The 13,262-nt window shown below is 40.1% G+C and overlaps 1 protein-coding gene across 1 annotated transcript in view; it reads left to right on the forward strand.

The window, feature by feature from the left end:
- The window catches only part of BCHE (butyrylcholinesterase), a 49,273-nt gene extending 39,369 nt beyond the window's left edge, over window positions 1–9,904 (forward strand). Inside the window, exons 3-4 of the mRNA XM_050308028.1 lie at window positions 2,825–2,991; window positions 9,582–9,904. Of these exons, the coding sequence (XP_050163985.1) occupies window positions 2,825–2,991; window positions 9,582–9,703 (289 nt within the window). The 3' untranslated portion in view covers window positions 9,704–9,904. The remainder of the gene's footprint in view (window positions 1–2,824; window positions 2,992–9,581) is intronic.
- The last annotated feature ends 3,358 nt before the right edge of the window (window positions 9,905–13,262 follow it).

Here is a 13,262-nt window from a genome sequence, read left to right on the forward strand (position 1 = left end):
TAAGCTCCTGTAAAACCCTTTTCACTTCTATGTCAAATCTAATATGCTTACTATAAATTAATCTTGAAAAGTAAATGCTATTGACAGTTGTGGACATAAATACTCAAAGGGGGGAGAACCTGATCTTTGCAACAACAAGTACAACCAAGTAACTTCCACTGAGCACAAGATTAAATAATGCTCATGAATTTCAATAACAGCACACGTGAGCTTGAAGGTAGAACACAAGAGCAGCTTTCCTGGAGACTGAGCTCACAAAGATACTCTGGTTTTCCAGTTAATGAGAAAATAAGTTTGGCTGCCCTAAAGACATATCTTAACAAAATAATTAACTGTAAATGAGCTGCTGTATCACTATCAGAGTAGAGAGAGTCCAGCTATAACTTCAGGGCATATGCAGAGGAAAAAAAAAGAGCTGAAATAGTGAGACAAATTCTGTTCACATCAGAATTTAAACACAGGTGGTTTGAATTTGTTTTGGTCTTTTTTGGTTTTGTTTTTTTTTCCTCTGTCTCTTGCATTTCTTCTCTGGGAGCAATTCAAATAGTTGCATTTTGAAATTACCTTGAGACTTGCTCCTGTAAACAGGAAAAACTGTGTAAAAAAGGAACCAGCTTCCTTCTGAAATGTTGAGTGAAGCTCATATTGCTGGTCTAGCTGAAGATGTCCCTGCTCATTGCAGGAGGTTGGGCTGAACAAACTTCAAAGATCCATTCCAACCCAAACCACTTGAAGATTTTCTCCAAACAAAATAAAGGTTTTCCCTGACTAGAGCTTGTAGTTCTGGAGAGAGGTCCAAGAAAGATGAATTGAGAAGGTAGATGCACGAGATGGAAGTTTTCCTGAAGATGCACGATCCAAACACTGTCAGGACACCCCTCCAGGCCCCAATGACAGCACAGAGAGGGTAAAACTGGAATGCAGTGAAGCAGAGATGGCTAGGGAGTGCCAGAAGATGAAAAGAAGGGGGTTTCCATGGAAATTGAACTTATTTTTGTCAGCAGAAACAATTTCCTGTAATCCATCAGCAAAGGCTGTCCATCCAAACACAGATGGACAGAAGTTTGTGCAGCGTATTGGATTCCTGTCTGCCCACTAAGGGTGTTCTCACCACACTTTTACTTTTCTGTATGAATATTATTATACTTAGAATTTGGTGCAAAGAACAGGGAATTTTATAGCCTATTCTGGGCACTGCAATTCTCATCATGAAGTTATTAGCAAGGAGGAATGAAAGCAATTGTGAGGGAACAATGAGGTTATAATCATAACTTGTTCTTCCCCATTCAAAATTATGCTCCTGTGATCTCCATTTTGCTCTAACTGGGAGCTGCTTTTTAACTTGGGAAATTTTCAATAATGAAGCAGAGAAGGAAATTGCTGGACATTTCTTTGAGCCATAAACTTCCTAGAAATGCAGTGGGAATGTCATAATCAGCAGGCTCATGGCTTTCAAAGTGCTGTGTTCATCTGACAGTTCTTTCAATCATTTTTTTTTTAGTAAAATACATCTGTAGCCATTGAGCCATTGTGTAATCCCCCCACACACCTGGAAATTATAATGTGGGATGTCATGATTTATTTCATAGCATAAAAGCTCTTAAATGAATACTGACAGCACCATTAGTGTTCTGATCTTGAACTGAAGTGCAAGTCAGCTCTGCTTAAGTCATCATTCTCACGATCCACAAATAAATGTGCAGTTTTAAAAGGTGCTGGGGGTTAATCAGAGCTGAATCAGTCACGAAAAATTCATAATGAAGGGAGCAATTGAGGAAATGACACGCTGAAGCTCTTCCCCCAACACAGTTTCTCTAAGCAGCCAATGCCAAGGACCCCAGAACACCAAAACCTGATGTGAAAGCTTGGTTAATTCTGAATTAACTGGGAGATGCTGATGCTACTTCAGCAGCTGCATCTTGTGCTTTGACTGCTCCCACCTGCACCTGGTACCTCGTTCCCACTCTTGGCAAGCAGAACCCAAATGGGCTCCACACAGCCTGGACTCCTCTGTTATCTCCTTTTTCTGAAAATCATGTTCTGTCTCATTTGTTCCTTAATGCCAAACTCTTATTGTTCTACGTATTTAAACATTTTTTTTTCACCTCCTTTTTGGAGGTGAAAAACTGGATGCCTGTCCCTAGATCTTTATGAATTCTGTTGGTTTATAAATATTTATCACAACTATTTTAACAGCAACAGCTGTGATCCTTTAACATGCAGAGGTTGTGTTATAAAGGGTCAAGCACTCTGTCCCTCTTCCCAGTTTCCAGAAGATTTCAAATTGTTCCCGTTTGACACTCTACTAACAGGGCTGAACATAACTCAAGGAGGAACAGTTCTGTTTAATGAGGGATAATTGTTTTTCATTCAAGTTTAGACATTATTTGTAGCTTTACTTGCATGTTTATCCCAGTTCTTTAGTCCAATCTATTTAAAGGGATCAGCAACCTTCAAATTAAATCATAAACCACTCAACCTTCCAGACTTGTGGCTTGGCTTGTTCTTGAGTATTCCATAATAATTTATATCTCCAGTGAGAATCTCCAAATTCAAGTAGTTTTCACATGGTCATTTATCAACTTTTTCCCTTAGATGAACCCAGAACACCTAAAAAGGGGACTATAAATACATTTTTTTTTCAAATGAGACTAAATCACATTTACCTTCTTTCCCCCCTTTCCGCTGCTTACAAAAGGATTTATCAGTAAATCCAAACTAACTCGTTTAAACTGAAATAACTGTTAAGTAAAACCGAATAATGCAGTATTGGTAGGCAGAAGTGATTTCTCATTCCAAATGAAGTGTTTCTTTTCCCACTTAGAGCTCCTAACGGGACCCTGATAAACGGAGTAGGATGGCCAGCCTTCACCAGTACTGAACAGAAATATTTGACCCTGAGCACCAGCACTCCAGAGATCCTGACGAAACTCCGGGCTCAGCACTGTCGATTCTGGAAATATTTTTTCCCCAAAGTCTTGGAAATGACAGGTAAAAAAACCCCAAAAAACAAAAACAACAAACCTTTTCTAGATGCTTTTATATAAAACTTTTATGCAGGATTGTTTGCTCGATGTTAATGTGATACTCGAGCTCAGATCTTTATATTATTTGTAACTGAGATGTTCAAGTGGTAGAAAAAACTGTCCCTGATGAGGTGCCCGGGACGTGCCTTGTGCTTCTGGCCTGAGGTCACCACCCTGTTTTATGTTAGGATGAAAACTGGGGACAAACCAAGGCCCAGAACTTTGGGATGTGGAGTTTCTCTGTCCCAAAATGCAGATGCAGCCACAATGGGAGGCATTAGAAGTGCTGCAAATCCCTGTTCTCAAGGTACCCCCCTGCAAGAGTCTTGGTGCTGCCATGCTCTGGAAAGCAGGAAAAACAGTGCTAAAGGAGGGACTTCTGGAAGCTTTAGATGTTCTGTGTGAAATTCACGTGTCTGAGGCTGTTAGATTATATTATCTATTATTTATGGGATTCTATTATCATGCAGCTAATCCACAGAGGATATTAAGTGTGTGGCTGCTGCCAGGAGGGGATTCTGGTTTCCATCTCACGTGAGAGCCTTGTGTTTTATTTCTGGAGGGTCAGCCACTGATGACAAACAGACACTGCAAGATCTGCCTAAACTAAACAACTCATTTGTGCCTGTATAAAACAGGGGTTTGAGATTTCACTACCTACAAAAGTATAAGGGGCTATTTGAAATTCTAAGTCCAGCTGAACAGGCAGAACTCAAATTTTTAGAGGGCCGACCCCATCGTTTTCACAGAGTCCAGCAAACAGACCAAGCCTCTGGGTTTTGGATTGCAAAAGGAATTGATTTTATAAAGTGATTTTGCAGCTCTGGAACCACATCCTGCAGTTTGACTGGGGGAAAGTCTGGTTTCAAAAATAAGATACACGTTTAAAATGTTAATTAGTAATTTAAAATCTTCCTGTAAGGCTCAGTTTGAAAGCCGGTCTTAAAAATATGTTAAGTCTTAAAAATATGTAAACTGTCACGGTGCACAGATGATTCCTTCTGAGATAATTTATTCCTTCCTCATTTGAGTCTATGACTGTATTATGGCTCAACTTTTATCCCCTCTCAATTCAACAGATGTTTTTCAATTAAATCAGGAGAAGCAAAATCAGCAGGTAAAAATGAATAATTTATGAGCCTTACTCTGTGATTTTTAAAATCACGGCGTTCCAAATTACAGATGGATTTTGGGGAGGTTTCAAAGACTCTGACAAGCCATTTGTGCTGAGCCAGGAGAACTGAACTGTTTTCTGTATTTTTTTTTTTGTTTGAACCCGGCTGGGAATCCCTGTGGAGAAATGTGTATCCAACAAATGGGCTGAGCACAACCAAGTGCTCTGGGGTGGAGCAGGAGGGAACACATCCCCCAAAAACTCATCACTTTGCCATAATCAGTGATTTACCACATAAATTTAATGACAAGAAATCCATGAGAATATTCTTGGGAAAAATGAAAAGCATCATCATGTCTGGATCCTCATATAGAGCTGAGACAAGAATGTTGTTGAGGTAGCGCTGTTTTGTCATGTGTCTGCATCTGTCAGTCCTTGAAATATTGTAAATGTAAAAACATAGTATTTCCATTATGATCCCCATACAGTGTTACAGCATTCTGACAAAAAAAAAATTCCTATAAAGTTCTGCTAAAAATCATGATATAATACTTTATATTGCAATAATTCTCTTCACTGAAGTATTATTTTGCATTTCCCCTCTCCTCTTATGCCCAAAGGACAGTGAATGCCATAAATATATGTATTTTCTCATTTTCTGAGGGTGTCTCTTTTCTATTACTCCTTCCATTGCAATATTCTTAGGAAAAGGTTGCTGTAACACGAGGTGATGTGAGGCAACAGAGAAGAAGAAGTGAGGAGATTTTATGTTATCAATTTTACAGGTTCAAGTAGGGTTCAGGTAGGTAGAATTCCATCAGGTAGAACCCAAAGAGGACAACCAAAGCAACTTATTTTACAGAAATTGCCATGATTTCTCAGTGTCAAACGACCAGGATGTGCTTGGGAACCACTTGTTTGGTTCCTGACCCATCCAAGCACAAGCCTTGCCACCCCTTGAGGTCTTTTCAGCTTTTAATGACCAGCTCCAAACATGTCCTGCATCTGAACAAGCCTGTTCCCATCACTGGCTGGGCAAGACAAGTTCCTTGAGGCAGTCAAAATATATGAGAGAGGAAAATATTTAGCCCCTGCCACCTTTATGGTTAGATAATTAACATTTTCCTCGAGCAACTAAATCAGATACATTAAAAAAAAAAAACCAACATGGTTATGGGTTAGAAAAATTAATAAGGAAAGATATAAGCCTCACACAGTAACACAAGAGTAACAGCCACATGTAAAACATGGCCTTGATGTCTCTGGAGTACTTTGTGTGGTTTTGGGAGGTTTCTCAATGTCTTCTCCTCGAGTTTCAACACATAAATCTATAATTGGTCAGAGCTCTTCGTTGTGTGCCCGACTTGGTAACAATCACTAGACAAGTAAAGTGGCCCTAAACCTGCCTCTCGTGAGCTCTAAATTCCAAGTAGACACAATTCCTACAGGGATTTTAACCGTGTTTGGAAGGCACTGGGCACACCCTCCATCCCCTCACCCCCAGACGAGCAGGGAGCACTCAGATTTAATATTCCATTTGAGGGTGTGGGCACTGGGACAAGCCCCAGGAGCTTTGCTGCTGACTGCTTCTGCAAGAACCACACTGGAGGGATAGTAAACACTAAGTGACTTTTAAGTAGCTTTTAGAGCAATCATATGTTAATTATAAAAGCATCTATGTTAGTCTCTACCTCCTCAACACAATCTTTAATGCATCTAGAGCCCTAACTATTTATATATGCCTGCTTCCTCTTGATTATAGAAAGCTGCAGGCAGCCAAGCTTTCCATTACTGGTCCATTACTATTTTAGTGTGCCTAATACATATTTTTTCTATTTTTTTTTAAATATATTACTGCATCATGTATCATCTAAAGAGAATCAAAATAGGTAACATAAATACATTAAGTTTTAAAACCACCCTAAAAAGATTTTGGATGTGGAGGCAGAGAAAAGTTCAACCTCTTGGCCAGTGAGTAACAAAAATAATTGTGTTTGCTGTGATCCTCCAAGCAGCGTCTGGGTTCTACAGAGCTAAATACTCAGGGGAGTCAGGATGTTAAAAATTTGACTAAACAGAACATTTGTCATCAGAATAAGTTTTAAATTTCCACCGAAAATGTGAACTAGTCAAAAGTCACCTCACCAGAACTACAGCACCTACTGACAGAGCAAAATTTACTCTTTGCACCTCTGGGCAATCTGATTTCTTTCTAACTCCAGGACCTTCCATCCCATGGCACTGGAAAGATAACAACAGCCTGTACAGTGATTCCTCTCCCAGAGAGCTCTACTGACTTTTGGAAGAAGAAAAACAGTAAAGAAAGAAATCTGAAGTTCTTAAACATACATGTGAAAATGAATGTATGGTTGGGGTTAACGAAATTTTGATGTTGAGAGAGTGTGATTTAAAGAAGGGGCCTCTGGAGATCCTCCAGTGCCAAGGCAGGGGCACCTGGAGCAGGTGACTCAAGAGCACTGAACAGAGATACTGAAATATAGATCCCATTTCTTTTCTCCTTCCTGGACCTTTGTGGAACTCTCACCACGAGAATCTACAGCACAAACCTGTGGCATTTGATCACACTAATGAATCAAGAAGTTTTAAAGTGCCTTTAATTATGAGCTGTTGAGGACGCAGAAATTAATCCTAACTTGTCATCCCTTATTAATTCCATTGTATCATAACAGCTACATGGCCTTTGTCCCAGTCTTCATGTGAATGCACAAAAATACATTGAAGATTAGCACTTTTACTGGCCCATCCAGAGGATGGTGTGGTGATGAATTTCCCGTTGCTGCAGTGCCATTAAAGGGCACCCTTGGACTGGGACCTGCCCTGATTCACTGCCTGGAGAACCATCCCTTTCCCCCTTGTCAGCCTCACTGGGCTTTGCTTTGGGCTGATGGGAATTACTCCAAGGTTTGAGTTGCCTGAGTGACTGCAGGGAGCAGGATCCCCTCTGTGGGTTGTTAGTGGCCCCCCTGGCAGGGCAGCAGGGAGCAGCCACCCAGAGCTCCCAGCTGTAATTATCGGTCAGCTCCAATTCTCTCTAATCTTTCCCTCCTCTGCCTCCCAGCTGTCAGCTCGTCTTAAGTCATGGGTGGTTGCCTCAAAGAGATTGATGATGCTGGTGATAATGGGATGCATTGACTTGTGACTTCAATTTGGATCTTATCACTGGGATTAAAAAAAAGGCAAACAAAAAAAAAACAAAAAGCAAACAAATTGGAATCCAAGTTCTTATTTCAATGTTTTCCTTCCCCCTTTTGTCTTTTAGATTCATAATGGTGGCTACTCTGAGTTTTTTGCTTTCTCTGGCTGACTCACTTCTTCACCATAATCTTTAAGAAGCACTGAAATGCCCTATAATTTATACCCTACAACAGTGACTTTTAATTCAAGATGTGTCTATGGTAGAGATATTCCAGTTTCTAAAGTCTTTGGGCAGACTTCAAACACATCTACACCTGAATAATTAAAGAAGGAACTGGTCTTTTTTTAATTCATAAGTGGAGGCTTTGCCTGGATGAGTAAAACTGGATACCCAAAATCAAGAGCAAGATAAGAAACATGGCTTTCGTGTTTTTCTCCAAATTATATTAACACTGCTCATACACTAAATTACCAACCCATTTGACTTAACATGGAAAATTTGGCTTTACCTGAGACTCTGCCTACACCTTTAAATTAAGAAATGTCCAAAGGGGAGTTCTTAGAGCCAGGAAAGCAAAGTGTGTCTTCTCCCCATAGTTCTGAACCATGGCTTAGCAAATCAAAATGAGGTTTTATTGTTACCAGCACTTACAAATCCTCTCTGAGTTAGTGGCAATTGTAGCCTGCAGAAGAAAAAAAATGTTAAAATACATGAACTTTTCTTTGATCTCTGATATAACCAAGCTTATTTACAACTTTGAACTGAGGGAGAAGAGTGTGGTTAATTTTTCAATGATTTTTTTTTTTCCCCATACTTGTTTTCTACACTTTCCCTTTTGAACCACATGGAGTTCAAAGCACAGAACTTTCCCAAGAAACAAGTATCTTGGTTTTATTTCTGGTCTCACTAAAACCAAGAAGCAATGTAAATCTCATTTCAAACTCTCATTAAATTGCCATCTGGATTTCCAGACCAAAAAGGTTTGGAAATGTTGAGCTAAACTGCAGATAAGCAACCAAATTACTGGATGCTTCTCCAGACTAAATCTCTGATTCACTTAACTCTCTTTCCCGAATATTTTCTCTACTGATGTGTAAAACACAAAAGTATTTCATTTTCACATCAGCAGCTACACTTGCAGTGCTGGCAGATCATAAAAAAGGGGGAAGGGTGGGTGTATTTATGGAGGGAAAGGGCTGATGCTCCACTGCAGCAGAAGAACATAAAGTCAGAGGAGCATAAAGAAACCATGGAACTGTTCTCTCCTGAACACAATAACCAAGTTTTTTTGGAAGCCAGCTAGGGCAACGGGGACACCCAGATAGTCAGGGCCAGAAAGAACAAAGCATTCCGAGGTCATCAGTGCTTTACAAACTTTTTCTTCAAGTCTGCAACTGCTACAAACTAATGAGCCACAGGGTGTGGCACAGCCTGCCTGTCTTACCTTTAATGTCATTGTTGGATGGGCTCTTCCTGCAAGGTCACTGCATTTCCCTGGGGGTTAAGTACTTTTGGGGGGCTGGAGGGAGCGATCCCTGTCTGTAAAATACTCTGGGAACCTTGGGAAATGTTGTACTTTTATTACTCTTCTCATCCTCACCCTCTGCTCTGAGGCTCACAACAATTCTGGCAATAAATGTAGCCTTGGGACACGGGATTAGTCAGCAAATGCTTTACAGGTTAGAAAGAGAAGATGGTTTCATGTTGACACAGTTCACATTTCACAGTTCCTGCTCCAAACCTGTACCCTTTTTGCTTTTAACTTGGGGGTTTATTCCAGGGTGGGGTGAAATCCTGGCCATCCATCGAAATCCATCCAAACTAATGGCAATCCTGTTGTTGCCTGGAATAAAGCTGTGATTTCACTCTATCTTTACAAGCATCTATCTCATTTTACATATTGTAGTCTTCAGGGTATGGAGTTTTCACTGCAGATGTATTGAACCGAAGGAATGTTTTGAGGACTGAAAAAATTAAAAAAAAAAGTGGCTTTAAAATGATGAATCTGATGGACAGAAGTATTATCCAAAAGCCACAAACCCATAAATAAGTATATTTATTGCCCTGTAATGTGCCAGAATGATATCTTTGCAGTGCTTCCTTCCTGATGTAAAGACAAAGCATCAATCACTGAATTTTCAGTCATTCCAGGTTTAAGAAAAGAAGCAAAGGACCAGCCTATAACGTATTTGGAGCAGATGACATTGATAATCAAAATTATTTTTCAATTAGCATACAAAGAGATTCAAATTTAGATTAATGTAACCCATTTCATGTTTTACAGGAAATATTGATGAAGCAGAACGAGAGTGGAAAGCAGGATTCCATCGCTGGAACAATTACATGTCAGACTGGAAAAATCAATTTAATGATTACACCAGCAAGAAGGAGCTGTGCAAGCTCTAATTAATATGTTTACCCTTTCCAGTGTGTCCCTAGAACTCTTCATCAGGCAAATATCCTGGTAGCTTTCTAACATGTCTGGCATTAAATGTGTTCTGCAGATTAAAAAATCAAAACAACAATGTTACAGATATAATTTTGATTCCTCAGATCTTTCATTTAGATTTTCCCTCCTATCTCAATAAACAGTGTATGGCATCTGTACCCTTTGAAACTTCGCTGGGTTAAATAGGACTGTAAAGTCTGAAGATTAATGATGTACATGTTATTATGAATATTAGCTGCTTAAATTCAAAGAGACAATGTAATCTCTTGGAGGAAAATGGATTTTTTTTTTTTTTTAATAGGAATAGCAGTGGTTTACAGTGTTATCATGCAAAACACAGTTGGGTTTGATCTTTAACTGCAGCACCACCACACTTAAACCTTGCTTCAGACATAGCTGAGTTGACATAAAGGTACAATAGCTTTGCTGAACACTCCAAATGATATTTGTTTGCTGGACAAAAAAAAACGTTTTAGGGCTGCCATTAAAGTGGGAACCACTTTCTTCATGGCCAGATTTGTAGGACAAAGCCACGTTAGGAGAGGATTCAAACTGTGTATTGAAAGGCTAAACCATCAGCACTCTGAGTGCAAGTGTTGGGGTGAAACAAGGCAGAAAACCCGACACCTCTGCTTCCCCCATCCTCATTTTTCAAGGAGTGAGGAACTACAGGCTCACAAGGAATGAACTCACAGCTTTCCCCTGCTCAGTCACCCGCTGTCTTCACCTGGTAAAAGTCTCTGCTGTGGAGACAAGCTCCAATTATGACATTTTTGTCCACTGAGTTGCCTCCTAGTCAGGGGGCAGCCCCATGGGACACAGCAGACAAGTCTTTGCACCTGCAGAACAGGTGGTGGCAGGTTCAGAGGATCACAGAACAGGCTGAGTTGGAAGGGACCCACAAGAACCCACCAGGATCAAGTCCAACCCCTGGCCCTGCACAGGAACATCCCCACGGATCACACAAAGAAAATTGGCCAAATACTTCACCAAATGGTTCATCAAGAACCAGCCAGGAGGGGAACCTTGCCAAAAACTCCTCTTGGAGAGGGTTGGGAAGGGCATCACTGCAGAGCAATGTTGTGCCCTGGGTGGGAAGGACCCAGCTCTTTGACATGCTCTAGGGAGCTCTACCTGCCACCTCCCAGACCCCTTTCTACCCACCTGAGCTGAACCTCTTAGAAGCTTCTAAAAAAAAAAAAAAACAAACCAAAAAACCTACAACCCTTGGATAATTCCCTTTCCTGCTTCTCTGCTTCTGTGGTGATGGGGCTGGAATTTTTATGCCTGAATAACACCTTAATTGGCTGCTTTTCGCTGGCCCAACTGGGAAGGATAAATGCCAAAAATTTGATGAACGTAAGTAGTCTGTAAAAGCAACAAGGCATCTCATAAATAAATTATCCTGGAGCTCTCTGTAAATGCAATAACATCTCAGTGCATCTATTTTCTGTTCTGGTGATTGCAAGCTCTTGCAAAATGCCTCTTTGGATTGAGTAGAGTGAAGAGATCCAGATAATGAACAGAGAGTGTTCTCTTTCTGGCAATCAGTTTGACCACACAGGATCCCTGCACTGAGAGGATTTATTTATACAGAAAGGCCAAGTTCTGCAAGAGATGATGGCTTATCATCTGTTCAGTTATTTCCAAGAGAACACAATTATTTCCTGGCTACATTATGGGAAGCCACCTTTTAGCACAGTATTTCAAAGGCTGCAGTCAAAGCTTCACAATGAAAAAAAAAAAATCTGATTTTTGAACAGGCTGATCAAAACTTAAAATTACCTGGGATTAAAAAGTGCTTTTAATGCAGCACTACATGTTTATAGGAGAGATAAGAAGCTCATTACATATATTAGCATAGTTACTGCTATTAATAATGGCATGGAGAGCTGTGTCAGTCTACAGTGCATTGGGTATTTATTGAATATTCTTCATGCTGGTGATGAGCTGCTGAAAATAAACACAGGAGGATGAACTTTCTGCCCATCACTGAGCAGTTCTGGCACTGCCCATTTTATTTCTGGCCTTCATAGATGTGCTGGGTGCTGATCTGCCACAATGAGCATTGACAGCACCAGCAGCACATTTAAAAGCAGCATTTGTTTCTTTTGATATCCTTTTCTTCGATATATTTCCCCCTCCATCTGTCTGATCAGCCTAATAAATGAGGGGAAAAATACCTGAGCCAATTAAAATGTAAAATAACCTTTGGAAAGGACAGGTGGAGAAGCAGTTCATAAAATATTTTGCTGGGAAGGTGTCTTTTTTGTGAATAAAAAAGAGGTCAAACCACTTTTCGAGATGTGGTTTTACTGATTTCTTGGTGTGAGTTGGTGGCTTTGTATTTATTCACATGCTGGGAAATTACATCTCCATTTATCATCCATATGAAATCGCTATATCATGTATATATTCATGCCTCACACATACAAAAAAGGAAAAAACAAGTACTTGGATGTAAATGGTTAAGGTAACAAAGAGGAAAGAGACAAACCTGTGTCATTGATAATATCAGATCACCCAGACCTCACTGACGATGTAATGTTGTTAATTATGTTTTATTTTTGCTCATGAGAGCTAAAACACACAAGTTCCTCTGTGAAAGCAGAGAAAATGTGTTGATTCTTTCTTACCATTCTTGATATCCAAAGCAAGGATTCTGAATTTGGGCACAGACTTGTTGAAAGGTTATAATAAAATGAACTGCAACGCCAACAAAAGTGTTGGCATTAAACCAGTTGTCATCAGGTTTATAATCTACCAGCACAATGGTTAAATGACAGACATCTCACACATATTTTAGGAAGAAGTCAGATATTTCCCAGCAAAACTGTTTAATAAAACCACCGTTTATTTATTTATTTATTTTTCATTTTAAATGTTTTGCTCTGAATGAATTTGGGTTAGATAAACTTTGAGTAAAGCTCAGAATTCTTTGAGTGAAATCCCATCTGCTCCCCTGCTGGAGAGAGCCGGGATGTTGTTCATGGTACCTTGTCTAGGACCAGTCTGCACAGCTGGACCGACCAGTGTTGATGCCTTTTCACCCTGAACAGGGGCCTTCAGCCCCCAAAAGTCATCTCTAGCTAACTAAGACCCTCCCAAGGTTTCCAGGCTTCCTCCCAACTGCAGATTTGACACTCATTTTTGGGGAGGTTTTTGGGATGGGTGCTCAGGCCGTGCTGTCCTAAACCTCGGCCATCGCTCCAAGTTTATCACACTGATAAAGCCAAACTTCTGTGTAAGTGGAAGTCTGCCTTTTGGCCTTTTTTGGTCACTAGAGGTTATTTATACAGCAGAGATTAGTGCTCTATAAACACAGAGATAGATGTGCCCAGTCTAGATCTTCACGAACAGACAACTCATCTCTGTCGGCTCCCAGTTGGAAAAGAATCTTTGCAACATAAGGAATCTAAGCCTTGTTTTTTTTATAATTACTACTTTAATTAGAGTGCTGGAGAGAAAATTACCTCAGTTTACGAAAAAACTGATGGAGGGCCTCCTAATACTCCT

This window comes from Myiozetetes cayanensis, unplaced genomic scaffold (assembly GCF_022539395.1).
Source record: "Myiozetetes cayanensis isolate MyiCay16 unplaced genomic scaffold, myiCay2020 scf13, whole genome shotgun sequence".
NCBI lineage: Eukaryota > Metazoa > Chordata > Aves > Passeriformes > Tyrannidae > Myiozetetes > Myiozetetes cayanensis.